This window comes from Leptopilina heterotoma, unplaced genomic scaffold, assembly GCF_015476425.1.
Source record: "Leptopilina heterotoma isolate Lh14 unplaced genomic scaffold, ASM1547642v1 Lhet_60, whole genome shotgun sequence".
NCBI lineage: Eukaryota > Metazoa > Arthropoda > Insecta > Hymenoptera > Figitidae > Leptopilina > Leptopilina heterotoma.
The window spans coordinates 7,194,964-7,219,901 of NW_025111138.1; the positions used below are offsets into that span (position 1 = coordinate 7,194,964).

The window sequence follows — 24,938 nt, forward strand, 5'->3', positions numbered from 1 at the left end:
TCAGGTTGACACACAATAAACAGAAAATCTCTCACATTATGTAGTACAATAAATTTGAGGATAAAACTTAAATTTAGTCCGGAAAATTGAAAATGGACTTTAAAGACTCGTACTCTTTAAATTTGAATTAGTAATTTTCTGCTATAATGAAATAATGCGGATTCATTTACCAATTTGAATTAGTAACAGTTTTTACTAATCTTTAGTAGTTTCTTACTAATTTCTAGTAGAAAACTACTAATGAATTTAGTAAATCGACTTACTAATTTGAAACAGTAAAAAATACGACTTACTCTCTAAATCTTAATTAGTTAAAAATAACTAATTGTTAGTAAAATCGTGGATGACTTTTTGCTTCAGCAGTAAGTAAAAAATAACTAATTATTAGTAGAAAATCACTAATTAATATAGTAAATAAATAACTAAAAAATATAGTCAAATTTTACTAATTGAATTAGTTACTACAAATTTCAGTCATTTTTACATAACCTAAAAGTGAATTTAACTAATAATTAGTCATTATTAACTATTTCATTAGTAAAATATTACTATTTGAATCATTGACTGACTTTTTGGTATCAAATTAGTTATTTTTACTCTCTAAATCTGAATATGTGAAATTTCACTTATTGTACGTTATAAGTCGTCCTCTCGATCAATAAGTGCATATACACTTATAAATAAGTGAATTTTTCACTTATTCTGAGTGAAATTTCACTTATTATAAGTGTATATGCACTTATTGATCGAGAAGACGACTTATAACGTACAAATATGTGAATTTTCACATATTCAGATTTAGAGAGTAACAAATTCAAATTTAGAGAGTACTAATGAATTAGTAGTTTTCTACTAGCATTTAGTAAAAAAAAACACTAAAGATTAGTAAAAAATTTACGAGTTTACTCTCTAAATTTGAGAATCAGTTAAAAATAACAGATTTTAGAAGCAAAAAGTCGGTCACTAATTCAAATAGTAATATTTCTAATGCTATTTAGTTAAAAATAACTGATGTTTCAGTAGATTTTTTTAATTAATTAATTTAGTCAAGTTGAACTAATTTTTCAGTTGCTTTTAACTGAAAATAATTTATTTATAACTGATTCACATTTAGAGAGTAAATTAAATATTTATTAATTATTATTAATTAATTAATTATTTATTCACTAATTCCTGAAGCAAAAAGTCAGTCAAAATTTTATCAACAATTAGTTATTTTTAACTAATTTAAATTTAGAGAGAGAATAACAGGAAGTTCATAACTTTTACAATCAATTATGATTGACAAAAAAATACTTTTTAAGCAAAAAAAAATATTTTTTCTTCTAAATCGTTGATTATAAGCGTTGTGAACTTAACCACAAAATGAAGAATAAAGAAATTTAATTGATTTTTTAAGAAACCGTTGAAGTAATTATTGTAAACTTTGTAAAATTTTTCTTGACAGTTTATACTGTAAAAAATTTAGGGAGTTAACGGACTCGGGAGTTGGGAGTGAAATTTTTCGAGTTAAAAATCAACTCCAAAAGAGAGTTAATTTCTAACTCCCCTCATTCAACACCCGCGCGAGTTATTTTTTCCTTGGGGAGTTAGCATTTGGGTGTGAAATTTTAACTCTCTTTATTTAACTCCCCTGGCATTAACTCCCCAATGGGTGCGACTTTTATAGACCCCCTGGGGGAGTTAAAATTTAACTCCCTTTTTTTACAGTGTATTATTTTTGAAAAAATTCGTAAAGAAAAAGTTTATTGTTTATCGATTAAAATACATTATTCTCCATTAATTGTTGATAACCAAACGTTGTTAATTAAATTTAATTTAATTAACAACAAAAATTTAATTGAATTGAATTTTGTTAATTAAACATTAAACGTTGTAAATTTCCTCGATATTATTTTGTTATTACTCTCTAAATTTGAAGACGTTTAAAATCACAGTTTAAAAAAATTGAATTTTAAATGTAGAAACGTTATAATTATTTTTTTTATAGTGTCGCAAAATTCTTGTAATAAAAATTTAATTTGTTAAAAAAATGTACATAAATTTCGTTCTGATGAACGTTCAGCGAGCTTAAGGATCATTATTTTTAACTGATCAAATTTAGAGAGTAATTATATTTAAAAATCTAAACTTTTTGAAATAATTTAAATAATTTAAACAATTGACGTAATTAAAGTAATAAAAATAACTCAATAAATTGAAAAATATAATTCTAAATTCATTTTTAGGTGATATGTATAAAAATAACTAAAGTTTCTGATTATTATTTCAATGTTGGTCATAAATTGAACATATGTTCCTATAAAAGTTATGAAAATTCAAATGAACGCAGTTTATTTATTTCTCCTTTAAATTAAAATTTATTTCGGTAATAGTATTGCGTCACTTGTAAAAAATTAATTAAAAAATTTCTAAATATTGAAGTTCAGTTTTTTACATTTATACTGTAATGAGAAGTATTTGAAAATATTTTTAATGTAAAATATTTCGTTCATTTAAACATTCAAAATTTGTGGATCAAGTTTGACTATAGTTTTCCAGCTATTTTGTTATTATTAATAAAATAATTGTAAATATTAACTGATTGAAGTAATTGGATCAATATTGAAATAATTTAAATAATTCAACAAATTGAAAAATAATTTTAAATTGATTTTTAATTCATATACAAAAAAAAAAATTAAAGTTGATGCTGATTGTATGCTATTTCAGTATTAGCTAAATTTGACTACTTTTTTTTAGTTTTTCCCTAAAATTCCAAACGTTAAAACAGACAAATTTATTTATATTTCTTCTACAAATTCAAATTCTTCAAATTCTAATTATACAATAATATTTTATTATGGAGCTGAAGTTCTCAACGTTTTTAAAAATCAAAACGAAAAAATAATGAGACGATTTGTATTTCAAAATTAAGTTATATCTGAGTAGCTGCGTTCTCTAAAAACGAATTAATTTATTAAAAATTTGTTACCATCAAAATTGTAAATGAATTAATTGGAAAAAATAATTCTTTTTTAATTCTTAGTTTTTCAAAACGTCTCAAACTTCAGGTTCATAATTATATTTCTAACTGGTAGAACAGCATAAATATTCGATTTAGGTTCCTGAAATTGGCGTCGACACTGAGTGTTTAAAAATATTTTTTTCACAAAGCCAAAAAGAATAAAACAATTTTCTGATGTTTTTAGGTATGTCGCTAAAGTTAGCGTCGACGCTCAGAATCAAAAACTATTTTTTAGGGTTTTAACACTAATTTTACATCTTTCATTCACTTCCAAAGTGAAAAATAAGTTCAGGTCACTTTTTCATTATAAAACTTTTAAAAAATTGTTTTATTTTTTCTTTTTTGTCAAAAAAAGCATTTTTCGACGCTGAGCGTCGACACTAACTTCGGGGACCTTTAGGGTTAAAAAAATACTTTTAAAAATACTGGAAAATAAACTGGAAAATTATTTTACTCACTAGGCTCCCAAGTGAAATTAGTATAACCTATAAAATTTGATCTCTAAAAATCTCAAAAGATAATTTTCGACGTTGAGCGTTGAAAGCTAACGCTAACACTCAGGGACATTTCTATTTTAATCAAAATATCACATAATAATAGTTCATTTAACCAAAATTTCAAATAAAATTCCTACTGAATATTAAATCATCCTTAAGAGTCTTTAAAGAAAAGAACAACATCCTCTTCGAAAAAAGCACCTGTTTCAAATTCAAGAATATATGCACTATGCGCGCTTGTCGTATATATATAAGGTGAAATTGCGGGGGATGTGTGAGAGAGGTTGTAAAGCAAAAGAGGTCGCGAGAAAAGAGGAGAGATAGAGAGAGAGAAGAAAAGAAAGTAAGAGTACATGTATACATGTATATATAGTATATATATATAAGAAAGGGACAAAAGAAAAAAGAGGATCCGTGGATCGTTGAGGGTTAAAGAGGGGAGAAGCACGCGTCAGCCACGCTCCCTTTGCACGCACCTGGGGCCAGTTGGCTAGCGAGAAAGGGCCTCCTCCAACGGCACAAGCAATGCCCAATTATTAACAAATTATAACCGCGAAATTGAGGATATTCCGGAAATCCGGAAACAAAGTCTCGCATTGGACCCCGCCGCGAAATATCGATTCGAAGAAAAGAAACATTCTCTTGTTAGCGCTCTAGCAAAACATTGACAAATGATTAGATGCTGCATACAAAAATAACAAAAGTTCCTTATATGAATAACATGCACGTATACAACAATAGCGTTTGCCGTTGGGCACTTTATGCTTTATAGCAGATGAGATATAAAATAATTAATTTATATTAAAATACAGACAACTGTATTCAATATACAAAATACAATACAAACTTTTGATGTTCCTATACAGTTCCGAACGTTCAAAATCAACACATTTATTTCTTTGTTCAAATTAAATTTTTTTTTACAATAATATCACGTATGGAAATGATGCACAAGTTTAAAGCTAAATATTTTTTTGTTGTTAAAAAACGAATATAAAATTTTAAAAAATTAACTGCGAGTGCAAGTTTCAGCTTCATAAAAAATATTTAACACTAAAATTTAATTTCCAAAATTTGGTGTGAGTTTCAACTTCATAATTGTATAATAAAAATTTAATTTCAAGGAAAAATAAATAAATTTCGTTCGCAATTGAATGTTCGGAACTTTATTAAAATATCATTATTATATAAATTCTGAAGTTCCTAAATCTGAAATTTAATTTTATTGCAACAAAATTTTTGAAAATATTTTCAATTAAAAATATTCTCTATCATTTTGAACCTTCAAAATTTGTGGATCATTACAACTTGTATTTATGTATTGAATTACATACGAAATTTATTTAATATAACAGGAAGGGACTCTTTGCAACAGGGGTTCGAAACATTCCGCGCAGGGGAAAAATTTGACTTTGACAACAAACATTTGGTTAAATGGATAATCATTCGTGATCGAATAATTCGATAACGATTTGGTCGTTATGAATTTTTTTCCTAACACGCACACTTAGGGTGAAATTACATAGGTATACATTTGAATCAAATACTTTATTTTGTTGAAATTTAAAGCTAAATTTTAGGTTATTCTACCTCTTTAAATTCGAGGTACATTTACAAAAATTTACTTCGAACGTTGCAAATTTTACACACACAAAAAGTAAGTTTTGGTTTTACTTTAAAAGTTTAGGTTTTACTATGAAAATTTACAGAATTTACTTAGAAAATAGTAAAATTTAATCTAGAAATAGTAAAAATTCTAAATGTATTACTAATTTTTACTAAAATTTATTTGGAAAATCGAAATATTCAAATTTAAACCGTAAAAATTATTAAGTTTTCACTTTAACTTTTTACTAATATTTACTATAGGAAAATATTAAAATTCAAACCAGAAATGGTAAAAATTGTGGAGATTTTTAATAAAATTTAGTTTGCTAAAATTTTGGTTAACTGTATAGAAATAGTAAAAATTCGGAAGTAAAATTTACTATTTCTTACTAAAATGTATTTTTTTGGGGAAAACAATAAAATTTAATTGAGAAAATAGTAGAAACTCTAAAGTGCATTTTAAAATAATTTTTACTAAAATTTTTTTGACAAATATTAAAATTCAAACCAATAAAAATGGTAAAAAATTATTGTATAAATTTTATATTAATTTTTAAACTCGTTTTTAACAAAATTTACTTTAAAATCGGTAAATTTACTTTCAGTAAATGTACCTATACATTTACAATAGAAATGGTAAAAATTATGAAGTAAAATTTATTATTTCTTACAAAAATGTATTTAGAAATTAGTAAAATTAAAATTCAGAAATAATAAAGATTGTGAAGTTAATTTTACTAATTTTTACTAAAATTTACGCTTTGAAAATTGTAAATTTTTCTCCAGAAGTAGTAAAAATTCTAAAGTTCTTATAATTATTTTCACTAAAATTTACTGTAAAATACTAAAACTTAATCCAAAAATGGAAAGGATTTTAAAATTTTACCAATTTTTATTAAAATTTACTTGGAAAATAGTAAAACTTAATCTAGAAATAGTAAAAATTCTGAAATTTTTACTTATTTTATTTTTTACAAAAATGTATTTAGAAAATGGTAAAATGAAAATTCAGAAATAATAAAGATTGTGAAGTTAAATTTACTAATTTTTACTAAAATTTACTGTAAAATACTCAAATTTAATCCAGAAATAATACGAATCTATAAATTTTACCAATTTTTATTAAAATTTACTTGGAAAATAGTAAAACTTAATCCAGAAATAGTAAAAATTCTCTGGAATATTTTTACTTTTTTTTACACTAAAATTTTCTAAATTCAATTTAAAAATAATTTGTTAAGTAAAACTTTTGAAGTAAATTTTACTAATTCTTTACTTACTAAAATTTACTCAGAAAATAGTAAAGTTTAATCCATAATAAATATTTTTAAATTTTTACTCATTTTCACTAAAATTTACTTAAAAAATAATAAAATTTAAAACTTTAACTATATAATGTAAATTATTAGTAAACAAGATTGACTAATTATTTAGTAATTGTCATTGTTGTTAGTAATAATTACAGTTATTATTTCTCCAATTAGTAAAATTTACCAAATAATAATATTTTATAGTTTTTTACTAATATTTTACTAATTAATTAATAGATAATAATGACTATAATATTAGTAAATTTCACTGTTATTTTATGTGAAAATAACTAAAATTTTCTGTGACTAATTTAATTAATAGTTAAATTTGACTATTTTCTTAGTTATTTATTTACTAATAATTAGTTCTTTTTAACTAACTAAAAATTACTTATTTTTTACTATTTCAAATGTAGATAAAACAAAAACTTAAATAATACAAATTAAACATTTATTTTTATAGTTAAGAATTAAATTTTTTAGTACAAAAAACAAGATTTTTCAATAAAATTCAAATCGAAAAAAAATAAAAATATTGTTGTTTATTTGAACGTTGGAAACTCTATTAGAAACATGTTCGAAAAAAGAATTTTGTCACCTGAAGAAAAATTTCCAGTTGAACCAAACAAATGTTTAGTTAACTATATAGCAATGAATTCAGTGGAATTTATTCAAAATTTGGTTGTTTCAACAAAAATCTGGTTAAACAAAATTAATCTGGTAAACAAAATCTGATTACTTCGAAACAAATTTTTCTCTTAGTGCATAGGTATAACAGTTGAAAACTAAAACGACCGTTATTTCTTGACGATTTAAAATAAATAAATATATGTTCAATTAAAGATTGAACTTAACGGGAATCAATGAATGGAACTTGTATGCCATCGAAGGAAGTAAAATTAATGAAGTGAATGTCCTTGGAGTCTTTCAAAGTCTAACCGTACGTAGTTCCTCTTTCAAGCGACCAGGCTTCGCAAATTGTTTACGGGTTTCCGCTTCTTTCCTGGAAGTGTGCTTTTTGAATATGTTTTCCCTTTTTTTTTTGTTTTTTAGAAAAATATCGAGGACACACGTGTAACACTAAATTCGATCTGATCAATTACATATCGCACCTACAAAATAATAATTCAAAAATATAAGATAAACTTTGCGCGCTTTTTCCTTATAATATCACAGACGCAAAATACACAATACGATCTAAATTCAAAGTTACGAAATTCGATATTAAACTGCGGTGGGTCGAATCATTATCCTCCCGGTTTTGTTTCATGATTTATGATTCCGGGAAAACGTAGTTTTAACTCAAAAGTAAAAAAAAGGTACCTGTTACGTCACAATTTCATATCCTGAATTCGGTCTCTATTGCAAAAGGACTTTGTAATCTGCGGTTTTTTATATAATCGTTATATCGATAGAAAATGGAAATTATAGACATTATTGACTTAAAGCAGTTTAAAAGGGTATAATTTCTGGTAGCTGAAACTTTATTGCAAATATTATACACTTGATTCTTTTAAAGAAAATGTCTTAATTATAAGACGAAAAAAAATAACGATGAATATTACTTCCGTAGTTTTTTTTTATAATTTCAAAATCAAATTTACGGGATTAATATCCAGTCTATTAATTTCATACACACATGTATAATTTCAAGAAACTGACACTCGGAATAACTTAGAAAAAGAGAAGAAAACCGCATCCGAAATAATTAGAGGATCTAGTTTGCCGAAAAGGAAATAGACCATAAAATTAAAAACCAAGGGTGTCACACTACTGTCAACTGAAATCCTCTCTCACAAAAAAATACCAGAAAACAAAAGCAGAATAATTAATCTTCTCAAAAAAAAAATTTCCAAACCGACGACATGGTTGTAGATTTTTATAGTATAATATACGTTATTTGTTTTTGACGGTGAATTTTAGCTTCAACCCAAATTAGTTCTATATGTGCACAGTTTAAAAGGAAAATGACCACCCAAACTTCCGAAAAGTCGAAAATCTTCAGGTATAATGTTATAGTGTATATTAAAGTCACATTAGAAGTGTGAGAGGAAGTTGACGATATTTTGGTCCATTTTAAAGGACCACAAATATGTCACCGGTCGTTCCTTTCCCTTTTTTTCCTTTTAAAGAATTTTAATCTTGAAAATATATTTCATATTCTACACTCTTTTTAACTCACCGCGTTGCGTTCGTCATTTGTCTAGAAAATAAAAACTACCTGTGATGTTTGCACTACTGTTTCACCTTATTCAAAGTTCCGCTTTGCAGCTTCCCGTGTTAAGTGTGCGTATAAAGTTAATTTAAGAAGATGAGTAAACGCCCTTATATGAAAAGTTAAAACTTGTAGTTCAATAATAGATTTAACAATAACTTTTATAGTTTTATTACCTTCATTGTTCCTCGATTTTAATAACCGCGCGGTTCAAAGAAACATGCAGACGGAAATAACATTATATTGTATTCTATATGGACCACTCAACCTACATTTGTTTGTCTTAAAAACTTTATAATTTTTTTTTTTTTACAAATTCTCCAAATTCAGATGGCAGGGCACGAACCAGTGAAAGTATAAAATAAATAGACTTTACGGATCAATTACTGACAAAAATATAACCAGTCCGAGTCAAATAAGAGAAAATTTTACTTAAAACTATAAATTAATTTAAATTATTCAAAAAAAAATTTTTAATTTTCGAATGAATTCAATTATTTTAAAAACTTCAACAAAATTCTTAGCAAAAATCCAATTACCCTGAATACAATTCCAACAAAATTTCTCGAAAAGATTTAATTATTACAAAAATAAAATTTTTCGAAACAATCCAATGTTTTGCAATAGTTAAATATGACCGAGTGATAAAATCATCAATTCAATTATATTATTTTCAACAATTTTTAACTAAAATTCTTCTATAATAATAATCGAATAATTTTCGAAAAAGTTCTTTGACAATTTTTTCAAATTGTTTTCAAATTATTAGAAATTCACGCTACATTGCTTTTAATATTCAATTATAATCTAAAATTTTAACTAAAATACATTTTTAAATCAATTTTTATTAGAAAATTCTACGAGAATTCAAATTATTTAAATACAAAAATAAATAATTTAATTGAATTTTTCTTAAAATTCAAATCCCATAAAGAAAGTTATTAACAAATTTTTAAATAATTGAATTCTTTCGACGAATTTTAATAAAATTTTTAAGAATAAATTACATTTTTCGAGAAATTTGATTATAAAATTGTATTGAAAATAATTGAAAATCTGCAATGAGTTTTATTATTGGTGAAAATAATTGAATCTCTAAAAAGAATTTTATTATTTTTGATCAATATTTAATTTTTTAAGATTTGAATATTATTACTCTTGAAAATAATTGAATTTCTGCAATAACTTCCCAGGCGCGAAAGACCAGTGCTGACGACGGGTTGAAACTTGACTGAGTCTTGAACGCCCAGCGTGGGTAACCCAGAGTTGAAGCAGTCTTTATATCATTGTCACTCAATATTGGTTCAGCATGGGACACCAATGTTCGTCCCATGCTCGATTCAAGACTCGGTCAATCTTCGTGAGTGGAGCTTCAACATCCAGTCTTTATTCAAGCTTGAATCAATCTTGATAGTTTATTTATTACCGTGTGCACTTAACAATATTAGATATAAATACTTATAAATTATTTAATATTAAAATATTATTTCTGATAATTTTTAGTAATTTTTTATACTATTTAAAAATTATTATTATTAATTATTATTAAATAATATAATAAGTATTATTATTATTGTTATTAAGATATCAATTGGTAAATAAATATTAATATTTATTTAGTGTATAATATTTATATTAATTACATAAGATTCATATCAATACAGTTAAATTATTATATATTATTTTTTTTCTTGCACAGAGTCAAATTATTATTTCAAAGTTCAAGAGTTTCGTTTATCTGAAAAATTTTCAGTGAAAAAAATGCTCATTAGGTAGTAATAAATATTTATGCCTATAGTAGATTTACACTAGGTTTAACTGTTTACTGAATATTATCAAAAATATATTTTTCGTCAAACGCGCGCGACTAAACACAAATAACCTTGAGACGTTGCGATTGTCGTGCTCCCACCATCCCATCTACTCAATGCTTTCCCCTCATGACGTCACAGGCGGGGAGTGTATTGAGTAGATGGGATGGTGGGAGCACGACAATCGCAACGTCACGCTGTAAAGTCTCAAGGTTATTTGTGTTTAGTCGCGCGCGTTTGACGAAAAATATATTTTTGATAATATTCAGTAAACAGTTAATCCTAGTGTAAAACTACTAGGCATAAATATTTACTACTACCTAATGAACATTTTTTTCACTGAAAATTTTACAGATAAACGAAACTCTTGAACTTTGAAAATAATAATTTGACACTGTGCGAGAAAAAAAATAATATATAATTTAACTTATAAAATTATCAGAAAAAATATTTTAATATTAAATAATTTATAAATATTTATATTTAATATTGTACAGTGCACACGGCAATAAAGGAACTGAATATTGTAACAAGATTGACCGAGTCTTGAATCGAGCATGGGACGAACATTGGTGTCCCATACTGAGTGACGGCACTGGCATTGATATACAGTCGAACCTGGATAAGTGGTCCCTGGATAAGTGGGAATCCTCTTTAAGTGAAACTTTTTTTGCGGTCCCTTGCACAAGCAATGCAAAATATCAAAAAAAACCTCTATAAGTGGGAAAACGCTACCTCTATAAGTGGAACTGATTTTTTAAAATAAGGCCTCTATAAGTGGAACAGTTTCTTAAATTTACCTCTATGAGTGGAACGTTCCCTCTATAATTGGAACTTTTTATTCATGTACCTCTGTAAGTGGAACGTGTCCTCTATAAGTGGAACTTTTCATTTATGTACCTTCATAAGTAGAATCTAAAACTTTTGATTAAACCACGATAAACACCATTAATGATTGGTAAATCTGCTAGACCGAGATGTTTCAAACACATCAAAACCTTACCATTTACATACAGAAACAATAAAAATGCTTGGATGACGTCTCTTATTTTCAAGGAATGGTTGTTAGAAGTTGATAAACAGATGAAGGCTCAAAGCAGAGAAATTCTTCTCTTTGTTGACAATTGTACAGCCCATGCGGATATACCTCTACTACATTCAGTTAAAGTCAAATTTTTGCCACCTAATACGACAAGTAAGCTACAACCGCTTGATCAAGGTATAATTCAAAATTTTAAAGTTTTTTATCGTCATAAAGTTTTGAACTTTATTATCGATTTCATTGACAATGGCAGTAATTACAAAATTACGTTAATGGACGCAATGAGATTCACGTTCAAAGCGTGGCATAATGTAACTAAGACAACAATTTCCAATTGCTTTAGAAAATCTGATGAAGGGGACAACTATGATGACAATCATGTAAAAGTGACAAAAAAAGATGCGCTAAATGCTTTAAAAACAATTACACAGTATTTTGAAAATAATGTCAGTGACAATGAAGTTTTCAATCATTTAAGTATTATAGAAACATCCATATATAAGACAAGTAATAATTTAAAACAAACTTCGATAACCGACTTTTTTATTCATTAATATTGTAAAAATTTTTTATTTTATTACTGTAAAATATTAATGTAAAATACTTATATATATAAAAAGTGCAAGACAAATATACCTCTTTAAATGGAACTTGGCCTACAACGACCTGGATAAGTGGGAAACTGGATAAATGGAATACCTCTGTAAGTGGAACGAAAATTTCGGTCCCTTCAGGTTCCACTTATCCAGGTTCGACTGTAGTAGATTAGGCGAGAAGCCTTCCAGCCTTCTGTGGCCGAGCGGTTTAAATGCGTGCGTTAGATACTTCCGGTATGCGTTAGGGGCGGGGGGCGTGAGTTTCGATCCCACATGCGAGCGAATATTTTTCATTCTTTGTTATAAGCGTTTATATAAAAAAATAAAATTGTGTGTTGTGTCGTGAATAAAAAATGTGAACATGTTTATAAATAATGTTAAAAGTATGTTAAAAATCAAGAAAAAAATGTAACAATTAACAGAAAAATTGTCTTTTTTTACTAAAATTATTTTTTTAAAATTACTATTTAAATGATATTTATTGTTAGTAATATATTCTTATTTATATGAAAATAATATAATTATTACAAATAATAATTTATTGTCATTAAATATATATGTATATATACGCACATGAATTAAAATAATAACAATAATATTTATTATTATTATTAATAATTCATATATTCACATTATATTGAATAAACGTGAGAAACGAGTAAATTTGGGAACAGTGGAAGCAGTCTTGTTTCAGTCCTGCGTTAGGCGTCCGCAGCATTGATTGAGCATTGATGTCCAATGCTGAATCAAGGCTCGCGCTGCAGTCTGGAATCGGTGTTACATTAAAGCTTCGATCATTCCTGCTCTCGCTGATTCACTCATGCTCAATCAATGTTGACCAATGCTCGGCCAATCTTTATAAAGCCTTAACTCGGCGTCACTTCGCGCCTGGGTTGTAACTTTTCCAAAATAAAATTTTTTTTCGTGTTTTTAACTAAAATTCTTCTATAAATGCATAACTTTTAATAATTTTTAAAAAAGTTCTTTTCTAATTTTCAAATTCATTTGAAAATTCAATTTTACAAAATTTCAATTATTCGTAAATTCTTAAATTATAAATTAAAAAATTAAAACTTAAAATAATATTAAACAAATTTAATTTAAATTGTTCAAAAAAATTACTTTCAAAATTCAATTATTTAAATACAAAAATAAATAATTTATTGAATAATTGATTGTTTCTTACAATTGAATTCTCATAAAGAATTTTATCAACAAATTTTTAAATAATTAAATTCTTTCGACGAATCTTAAGAATATTTTTAAGAATAATCAGATTTTTCGAGAAATTCGATTACAATTGTGTTAAAAATAATTGAAATTTTGCAATGAGTTTTATTATTATGAAAATAATTGAATTCCTAAAAAGAATTTTATTATTTACGAAAATAATTGAATTCTTTTGGGAAATTTTTAAAAATAATTGAAATTTTGACAAAAATTTTATTAAAATTTTTGAAAATAATTGAATTATTTATAAAAATAATTAAAATTTTGACGAGAATTAAAAAAAAATTTTGAACATAATTGAATTTCTGCGAAGATTTTTATTACTTTTGAAAATAATTGAATTTCTCCAATCATTTATAATTTCTCTAAAATTCTCCAATTTATATCGTACAATTTACAAACTTTTCGTTTTTTCGGACTTGAAGCAAATTTACGGACCTAGTTCGAGTCCTGAGATGGGGAAAGAAAAAAAAATGGTACCATTTCTAACCTGGTTTGGGGATGACTGTCTCTCTCCAATCCTCTCGATTTTTATCCACTTGATAAACTCCAGATGTTGTCTTCCAAAAAAACACTGAACACTTTAACACGAGTTTTTAATCACACTGGTACAATTTTTTTTATGTTAAACACTTAGAGACAGCAACATGTGGTCGTGCTGTCATTTCATCGCGCACTTGGTTTCACCGATTGTGATTGAATTTATTTCATTTCACACTGTTTACACTATTCCACACTTCTTACCGATTGCGAGATTATTAGGACACTCCCGAGTACTTTTAATTTTATAAGACGAAAATTAAAATTAATCAAAATTCTACAAACTTTAAATTTGGAAAAAATTATTCCAAACACGTGATTGTCGTCAATGGTCATTTTTCTATTCACGTTACAATGAGATAGTAAATTAAAACTTACACAAAATAAAACGAAATTTAAAGAAAATTCTTACTCTTTCGAACTATTGGAATAATTAAAACGACTCAAATGTAAACTAGAATGTAATATAACCAATGAAAATAAATAAATAATCCAGAAAAAGAAAAGAATAACGCCACTTGTTTCATTGTTAAAGTTACCAGAAATAAACAAAGCGCCAACAACGCTAATGGTGATAGGAAAAGCAACTAATTGCTCAGATCATAATGTTGAAAAAAAGTTATTCTATCAAAATGTAGATAAAAATATGAAATTACAATCTGTAATGCACTTTAAAAGAATAAAATAGCATTCCTTTATAATTATTAAATTTTGAAAAAACAACAGTGAAACTATATTTTTAGAGGAACGAAAAGTCCCAAACATAAATTATATAGGAAAGAAATTGCGCAGGTTAATAATTTATTCAATAATTGAATTACGTGATCCGTTAGGAACAATCTAATATAAACTGTAAATTGGCCACCATGCACAAAAAGACAAGAAAATTAAAGATTTTCATTAAAGGAAAAAAATTGCGACTAGAATAAAGACGCCATATTGATTATAGCGCCAATGGTAGTAAAAAGAGGAACTAATTGCTCCATTTTCATCTCAATTTTAAGACCTGAAATTAAAAAGAATTTTCCAAACACTTTTCTAAAAATATTGCAGCGTTGATGAAATTACACCCTCCTTTAAACTTTGGAATAATGATTAACAATCGGATTGAAAATTTTAATATTCACGAAACGCGATTTCGCCCTTTGAGAGAAAGAAAACTTACGATATTGACAAACACTTTGCGAATAAAATAATGACCAAGGCAAAAGATTTATACAATCTTTCTGTCAATCAACCAATTAATAATGCAAATCTTAACTTTAATTTACACACCACGCAATAAAACTAGAGAAAATTTTAGATTTCGAGAGAAGAAAAATCGCGACACGGACAAGTTGGCCACCAAGCAAGGAATGAATGTAGCGCCAAATGCGGTCGACAATGTAACTAATCGACAAATTTTCTGTCGGTAAGGTAGATTTGAAAAAAAATTTATCTTCGATCAAATTTGATGAAAAGAATAGAAAAATCAATGAAATCACATCCTGATTCAAACTTTAAAGTAATTAATATGAACTTGCCTGTATTTTTCAATGAATAAACTCAAAGGGAATAAGAAATGAAAATAGATTTTGGGAGAGAGAAAAGTTTCCGAGTTGCCAAAAACTATGAACAAAATAAAGACCGTGTTAAAAAAATTATATAATTTTTGCTTTTCTAACTAATTAATAATGTCCCACAAAACATTAAATTACACTCCGCGAATTAAAACTAAAGAAAATTTTATGATTTCGAGAGGAGAAAAATCGCGACACTGCCAACAAAAAGCGCGGGCTTATACTGAACAAAAGAGCCAACGCCCAACTGTGGTTGAAAATGTAACTAACTGTTAATTTTCACCAGAAAAAATTTTCATTGATTGAATGATTTTTTTTCAAGAATACAAAAATATATGAAATTACACGCTCTATTTAACTTTAGATTAATTAATAAGAACCGAACTGAATTTCATAATAATTAAACTCAAGAAAAATTGCAACGAATTTAGATTTTGGGTGGGGGAAAAGAGTTCCGGAAATTTTAAACACATGACGAAAATATTGATCGAGTTGTAGAATTTATACATTTTTTATGTACTTTTACCAATTAATAACGTTCCACTAAACTTTAATTTACACTCCGCGCATTAAAACACAAGAAAATTCTAGATTTTGCAAGAAGAAAAATCGCGACGCCGTCGCGAAAAAAACGCGGGATTACATACTGAATACAGCGCCAACGGTGGTTGAAAAAGTAACTAAATGCTAATTTTTCAATAATACCAACCTAATTTCTAAAAAAAATTTTTCACTTAATTTTCTTTTTTTAAATCGAAAAATTGATGAAATTACACAACCTTTTCAAAGTATAGAATAATTATATAATTAATAACAACCGGCCTGTACTTTTTAATTAATTAATTGAATACAAATATCAGCGACTTTAGATTCGTAGAAAGACGGGTTCGGAAATTGTCGAAAATTCTACGAATAAAATAACGATTGAATTCATGATTTTATACAAACTTTGCGTTCCATAGCTAATTAATAATGCCCCACAGAACTTTAAATTACACTCCGCGAATTAAAACTAAAGAAAGTTTTATGATTTCGAGAGGAGAAAAATCGCGACACTGCCAACAAAAAGCGCGGGATTATACTGAACAAAAGAGCTAACGCCCAACTGTGGTTGAAAATGTAACTAACTGTTAATTTTCACCAGAAAAAATTTTCATTGATTGAATGATTTTTTTTCAAGAATACAAAAATATATGAAATTACACGCTCTATTTAACTTTAGATTAATTAATAAGAACCCAACTGAATTTTATAATTAAACACAAGAAAAATTGCAACGAAGTTAGTTTTTGGGTGGGGGAAAAGAGTTCCGGAAATTTTAAACACATGACGAAAATATTGATCGAGTTGTAGAATTTATACATTTTTTATGTACTTTTACCAATTAATAACGTTCCACTAAACTTTAATTTACACTCCGCGCATTAAAACACAAGAAAATTCTAGATTTTGCAAGAAGAAAAATCGCGACGCCGTCGCGAAAAAAACGCGGGATTACATACTGAATACAGCGCCAACGGTGGTTGAAAAAGTAACTAAATGTTAATTTTTCAATAATACCAACCTAATTTCTAAAAAAAATTTTTCACTTAATTTTCTTTTTTTAAATCGGAAAATTGATGAAATTACACAACCTTTTCAAACTATAGAATAATTATATAATTAATAACAACCGGCCTGTACTTTTAATTAATTAATTCAAGAAAAATATCAGCGACTTTAAATTCGAAGAAAGACGGGTACAGGAATTGTCGAAAACTTTACGAATAAAATAACGATTGAATTCATGTTTATATACAAACTTTGCATTCCTTGGCTAATTAATAATACCCCACTGTACTTTTAATTACACTTCGCACTTGGAAACACACAAAAATCTTTTATATCGGGAGAAGAAAATTGCAACGATTTGCCACCCGGAAAACGCGGGAATGATCTAAAAATAAAGCGCCAACTGCGGTTAGAAAAGGAACTAATTTCATTTTTAGCGGCAAATTCGAATTTGAATTTATTTACTTTTTTTATTTTTTTACTATTTATTACTAATTATATATTTATTATTATTTATTTTATTATTAATTTTTTTAATTAATTTCATTTTTAGCGGCAAATTTGAATTTGTTTACTTTTATTTTTTACTATTTATTAGGCTATATATTTTTATTTATTTATTTATTTATTATTATCTATTTTATTATTAATTTTTTTTTAATGAATTTTATTTTTAGCGGCAAATTTAAATTTATTTATTTTTATTTTTTTACTATTTATTACTATATATTTTTATTTATTTATTTATTATTTATTTTATTAATTTTTTTTTGTTTTTTATTTATTTTAATATTAAATTATTTTTTCTATTTCTCACGTAATTTGGAGATGAATTAGTTTCTAGTTATTTACTACTCGAAAAAAAATTGTTTTTTTTCCTTTTTACATTTTATATTTATATAATAAATAAATTAATATTTAATATTTGTAAACACTGCATAGTTAATTATAGAAAAATGTGAAAAATCTGATTTAAATAAAATATAAAAGTAAATGAAATAAATAAATTTTTTTATTAAAATAAATTTAGTAAATAATTAATTTTCCTTTGAAAATAATAACGTAAGTAATAAAAAAATTAATAAATAATAAAAAAAATAAATAATAAAATAAATAATAAAATGTATAATAAAATAATAGGTAATAAATAGTAATAGTAGTAATATTATCAGTAGTAATAAATTAAATTGATTTATTTTTTCGTATAATTAAATAAAATTTATTTTTTATATAAATAAATAAAGTTTATTTATTCTTTATATAAAAAAATAAAATTTATTTGTTCTTTATATAAATAAAAAAAATTTATTTGTTTAGTATATAAATAAATAAATGAAAATTTAAATATATTAAATAAACCAGCTCAATTAAATTTACTTAAACTAATTTGATTTTCAAAATCACGACAAAATTTCTAATTATTATTATTATCATCATAGTGTTTCTCATTATCAAATCGAATATAATCACATTACCTGTAAATACTTCCGAAGATCTTTTTTACAAGATTATCGAGCTCGATACTTTTGATAATGGATGTTTACATCCTTCCGCTTCGTATTAGCTTTAATTTATCTCCTCACTTTCCTTGAAATGGTTTTCTTATTTCATCTCTTCTTTTATCGATAAATATAATATTCCCGCGATATATAGGTAAACCGGCCATACAGTATGAAGATATTATATATTTTTCGTGGAGGGGAAAATGGAACAAGACACGTAAAAATGATCGGGGTCCTGGGTGCCGGTTTTAACGCTGTCTAAGGCGCCTGGTTACGTGATGATACTCCCGATAACCTGGTTAACCCCAACAGCCCGGCTATTATAATATTTGCCGAACCAAAATATAGTAATTGCTTATTTGCTTGAGCCCAATTATTGTAAGTCTGATCCCCGTATATGCGAGACCCAGATAGGCACCTCTCTCTTTCTCTCTCATTCTTTTTCTCTCTATCGGTGAGGGTAACGATTAGGCCAATTGGGTGAACAATAATCACCGAGTTCTCTATTATTCATTCGCGCCCAGAAATTGCACTCCTGTGAAATTCAGACCATTAGATTTATCAATTTTTTTCTTTTTTATCAATTAACGTAAATAAACAAAATAGGAAAGAAACATTTTTTATAAAGTTTGGAAAAGTATTAATGATTTTAATTATGAAAACGAAGTAGTAGAGTAGTTAAAATTTGAAAAAATTCAAAAAATAGTAAAATAGAGTTAAAGAAAGCTAGTAAAAATATAGAAAATAATTTCTTTTTTCCACGATAAAAAAATTAGTTCTAGTAATTTTTAATGTAAAAGTTCTTTTATAATTTCGTACATAATTTTTAATGTTTACATTTCTCTCGAGAATTAAAATTAAATATAAATTAATCCGACTTGGTAAAATTTACATATTTCTTATGTACTTTATTCATTTTTTACTTCGAGTCTTTCTTTTACTTCAAAAAACAAAAAATCATGAGAAATATTTCATTTGAAAAATCTAAATACGCTTCAAACTCTATTAAAATCTATAACGTAAAAAATTCCTTTTTGTCTTTACTCTCCGTCAATACCTTACGGTTTCCAAAGTTTCAATAAACCGTCTTCGCTATACGAACAAAGTAAATTTTGATGCGGGTGATGAGCTAGGCCAATTACATCTTTTTCGTGAATCTGAAATTTTTTAATTTTGACGTAATTCAAACTGTATTTGTATTTTTTTCAATAGAAGAAAACAACTCACATTTAGGGTTCTTTCCAATTTTCCCGATGTTGTCGAGAAACAATAGAGTACAAGATCCTCTCCCACGCAGTAAATGAATTCACCTCGAGGACTCACGACAGTACAAACAAAATCACCGCCCTCACGTTTACCAGAAGAAAAGGATCTGACTATTTGTCCTTGCATATTCATGATGACAACTGTATTCGAACGATTGCAAACGACAAAATGTTCTGGATTCCTTGGCAGTGGTTGAATACTATTAACTGTTAAATCCGCGGCACCAAGAGATTTATACGTTCCTGTGCATTCAGTTGTTTTTAAACTCCAAACCTTCACGGTTCCGTCCGATGAGGCACTGTAATTTTTTCAAGAATAATTGTATTATTTAAATTTAAAATTAAAAATCTCTATTCTAGTTAAAATAAAAAAAAAACCTTATGAAAATTTTTAATTGAAACTAAATTTAAATTTACATTAAGACTGCAAGAGATGTAGAACAAAATTTTTTGTATCAAGAAATAAATTCTATTCTATAACATATATCTTTGTCTTAATCTTGATTACGTCCTTGTTTATTAATTCTATTCTAAAATTTAGATTGAAAATTAATATTACAAAAAATTTGTTTCTTAGCACCTAACTTTCTTTATAATAATTATAATAAATTCTACTTTACCTAATAACATTGTGTCCATCAGGAGAAAAGACCACTTCGTTAACAAAAGACGAATGTCCTCTAAATTCCTTAAGAGTTTTGCCAGATTTTAATCCGTGTATTCTAAAATAAACCAAATTAAATAGTAAATAATAATAAAATAATAAATAGTAAATATTAATATAATAATAATAATAAAATAAAATAATAACAGGTTTCGCACTCGATAATTAATTTTAAGGAAGTAGCAAAAAGTAGTTTTAAGACAGAAAAAAGAACTCGTTTTAAAATCACAAATAAAATAAAATAAAAATCACAAAAATTTAAAAATGTAGTTCCCTGACTTTTTCTTGATTTCCAAAAAAATATAATTTTTCCTCCTATCCTGATAATAATTTCAATTCCAAATATTTCTAAAATTCAAGTATTTTGCAAAGTTTTAATTAGAATTCTTCAAAAAGAAAGATTTTATTTAAAAATAATTTTGAAAAGTAAATAAATAAAAATACTTAAAAATGTAAAATTTATTTCAATTAAATTAGACAAAATTTCCAATTAACTCAAAATTTAATTAATTTTTTTTTTCATTTTTAAGGGAATTTAACAATTTTCAAAAAGTTTTAATTAAAATTTTTCAAAAGATTATTTTCTTTTATAATTTCTAAATTAAATATTTGCTTTCTTTCAAAGAATTATAAAAAAAATTTATGAATAATAATATTTTTGGAGGAAATCATTTTAAATTTTATTAAAAATAATTGAATTCTTGTAACGAATTTTATTATGATTTTTTTAAATAATTGAATGTCTGTGAAAAATTTTATTATTCGTTAAAATAATTGAATTCTTGAGTAGAATTTTATAAAAAAAGTTTTAAAGTAATTGAATTCTTGCCAAGAATTTAATTACAATTATTGAAAATAATTGAATTCTTGGAACGAATTTTATTATGAATTTTTTAAATAATTGAATTTCTGTGAAAAGTTTTATTATTCGTGAAAATAATTGGATTCTTGCAATGAATTTTATTATGGTTTTTTAAATAATTGAATTCTTGCAATGAATTTTATTATGATTTTCTAAATAATTGAATTTCGGTAAAAAATTTAATTATTCATTAAAATAATTAAATTCTTGCCAAGAATTTTATTAAAAAATTTTAAAATAATTGAATTCTTGTCAAGAATTTAACTACAATTTTATTGAAAATAATTGAATTCTTGCCAAGAATGTTATTAAGTACAATTTTTGAAAATAAATGAGTTTTTTTAAACATTTTTTATGAAAAATTTTGAAAATAATTTATTTGCTTCAAGAATTTAATTACAATTATATTAAAAATAATTGAATTTCTGCGAAGAATTCCATCATTTGCGAAAAACATTGAATTCTTGCGAAAAGTTTATTTAAATTTTTGAAAATAATTTAATTTTTTTCAAGAATGTTATTAAAAGTTAAAATAATAATTAAATTATTTCGAGTAAATTAATTAAAATTGCACTAAAAATAATAAAATTTTTATAAACAAATTTTATCAAAATTTTCCGAATCAATTATTTTCTTTTAAAGAATTTTATTAAAATATTTTAAATAATTGGTTTCTTACAAATTTTTTTTTTTTTAAATTGTACTTTAAATAACTGAATTTTTGTGAAAATTTTATTATTTATGAAAAGAATTGAATTTTAGCGAAGAATTTTATTATAGTTTTTTAAAAATATTTAAATTCTTTTGGAAAATTTTATTAAAATTTTCTATATTGAGAATAATTGAATTTCAGCGAAAAAATTTATTATTTGTGAAAATAATTGAATTCTTATGAAAAAGTTTATTTAAATTTTTGAAAATAAAAAAATTGTTTCTACGAATTTTATTAAAATTGCAGAGAATAATTTTTTTTTATTTTAACTATTAGCTGATTTAAAGTAGTGAAAATGCCCTAAAGATTCGAGCGTTCAAATGAACGACGATATTTTTAATTCCTCTTTTGATTAAAAATTTATTACAAAATTTTGTCTTTCATGATTAAAAAATTGATTTTTAACTAAATAGTTTGTTAAATTACATTTTTCATATTGGTATATAGAAAATTTTTAAAAATATTGTAATACGAAAAAATATTTTATTTATTTAAACGTTCGAAATTTTAGGAAAATGTAAATAGTAAGTTTTAGTAAATGAGTACAAAGCCTATAATAAAAAATAATAAAGCAATTGCCAATAAATTTGTTTAAATAAAAAATCAAATAAATACCTAATTGTGGTGTCAAACGATGCGGACAATATTTGACTGTTATCGCGACTAAATTGAAGACAAGTGACACCCTTGGAATGTGCTTTTTCAAATCGTCTCAAACACTGTCCATTTTGCACTCTCCAGACTTTGATTTTTCCATCCTGTGAACCTGTCGCAAGCATTTCACTATCACGACTGAATGACATTGACAGTACGGCTTGTTCCATCATCATAAAATTATCCTGTGCCTGATATTTAAGATCTTTACGAATTTTTCCCGTGGTGAAATTCCAGACCTCAATGAAACCATCGACCGAACCAGTGACAAGAAATTGTCCATCAGGCGAGAAACGAGAACATTCAACATGTGATTTCTGTCCGAATTTAATTTGTTTCGATAATTGTGTTGGATATTTTTCATCCTCTTGATCACGAACGGCAGCCTTTCCTCGAAACAAATCGATCGTCGTTCCTGGAGGCAAGAGTCCCTGATGCTGTTGCCATTTTAGTGCCTGTCCCAATAGGGCCAATAATCTGCTCGATGGGACAACTGACACTTCACCGGCTAAGGCAGTTGCTATGTAGGCTCGACGTTTCTCTTTTGTACTGCCATCGGGATAAGCTTCACGTGGATCGAAATAGGAACGTGCCAATAGATTTTCTGCAAGGAAAGAAAAATTGTAAGAAGATTTTCTTTAAATAAATAAATAAATAAAATAAAATAGGAAAGAAAAGTAACGAACCATTGGATTTTCTGCAAGGAGAACAAAATTTTAAGAAAGAAAAGAATTGAATAATTAATTTTCTGTAAGGAAAGAAAAATTTCAAGAAAGAAAAGAAAGAGCCAATTAATTTTCTGCAAAGAAAGAATTTTAATTTTGCTAAGACTAAAAGCAATTATATTTGAAAGTAATTTAATTATTTGCCTTACCTAAATGAATGTATCTCTCAGCCTCTTGTTGCTTCATCATAACCATTGGATCAGTTTGTCGGAGCAGAGATCGAGCTGCTCCCAATTCTCGCAATTCAATTAATTCCAAGACCACCTGGAAAAATACATTAAAATGAAATTGATTTTTAATTAATTAAAAACTTCCAATTAAAATTAAATTGACGTAAAATTAAATTATAAAATTAAATTAAGGCTTTAAAAATTTTAATTTCAAACCTTCTGAAATTTAATTATTTCTAAAAATTACAAATTGAACTCTTCCAACATATAATCTAAACCTCTTCTCTAAATCAACTATTTTTAACAATTTTTCCGAAAGTTCTGCAATATTTATTAATTGAACACAAAAATTAATTTTTTTAATAATTATGACTGTAAGTCTTCAGTTTTTTTTTAAAAAAGCTAGTAAAATGAATTAATTGAAATATGTAACAGAAAATATTTGTAAATAATTAAGTTTTAAAAAAATAAAATAAAAGTTTCTTAAAATTTGTTTTTTAAAAATATTTAAAAAAATATAAAATTAAAGTTTTTAAGTGTCATGACAAAGATTTAAAGGCCAAAATCTTTGCAATCTCTACTCAAGAAGTTAACAATTAACTCAAAAATTTTTACCTGTTCATATAAATCAATAAGCTTTTTATCCGGTAATTTAAGCGATTGAATAGCTTTAAGCACAGTATCCCAATGTCCATTGTTTATATCCGCAACAAAACCGTCTACACTGTCAACAGTATTTAATGACACCCCAGTTTCTTCCTATAATTGTAAATTCATTACATTCATTAGCACAATTCATTACCACAAAGATTCGTTTTTTTGGTAATTATAATAATCGAAACTTCCTAGTAAAATTAACCAAGAATTTTAATTCCTCGTTTAATAGTAAATTTTTGCTAAATTGTTATTATGGACATAAAATTACACTAAATAATAAAAAAAATTAATAATACCTGAAGAGTTTGTAAAGTTCTAACAAGATTAGATTCCTTCAAATATTGCTGTATCAATCGAATCACGCTGAAATTTAAATAAGACAAAGAACTTAGAAATTACAATAAATTAAATATAATTACAAATTAGAAACAATCAATTTGTTTACATCGTTTACATGGAAATCGTGTGTGGAATTTAAAGGCGAAATTACTTACTCAGCTGACTCGATTTCGATGGACATTGTCCCAGATTAATTATATTCTTCGTTATTTTATTATTAAGAATATTTATCACTTCTTTTATTTATATATTTATATTTTTTCACCACAGAAATAAGAGTAGAAAATTTATTTTTTTGGTTATGTTCGTTATGTTGATGTTAGAGCCAGGGCTGGGAACTAACGTCAGTTCTCGAGTAAGAAGAGGGCACCACTTCTGCAGCGGGAAATTTAAATTACTACTTAAATAACCAATCAAAATTT

The 24,938-nt window shown here is 25.7% G+C and overlaps 1 protein-coding gene and 1 long non-coding RNA gene across 3 annotated transcripts in view; both read right to left on the reverse strand.

The window, feature by feature from the left end:
- Positions 1-14,393, reverse strand: part of LOC122509289 — a 149,334-nt gene extending 134,941 nt beyond the window's left edge. For both annotated transcript variants that reach the window (XR_006302340.1, XR_006302341.1), the window contains exon 1: positions 13,807-14,393. This is a non-coding gene — a long non-coding RNA (uncharacterized LOC122509289). The remainder of the gene's footprint in view (positions 1-13,806) is intronic.
- A 4,953-nt stretch (positions 14,394-19,346) lies between these two features.
- Positions 19,347-24,857, reverse strand: LOC122509543 (WD40 repeat-containing protein SMU1). The gene is made up of 8 exons (XM_043623706.1): positions 24,672-24,857; positions 24,474-24,540; positions 24,136-24,279; positions 23,500-23,614; positions 22,587-23,229; positions 20,354-20,455; positions 19,696-20,032; positions 19,347-19,625 (listed from the first exon to the last, which is right to left on the reverse strand). Exons 1-8 carry the CDS (start codon positions 24,695-24,697, stop codon positions 19,527-19,529), a joined length of 1,533 nt encoding a protein of 510 aa, XP_043479641.1. The 5' UTR covers positions 24,698-24,857; the 3' UTR covers positions 19,347-19,526.
- Positions 24,858-24,938: the final 81 nt, after the last annotated feature.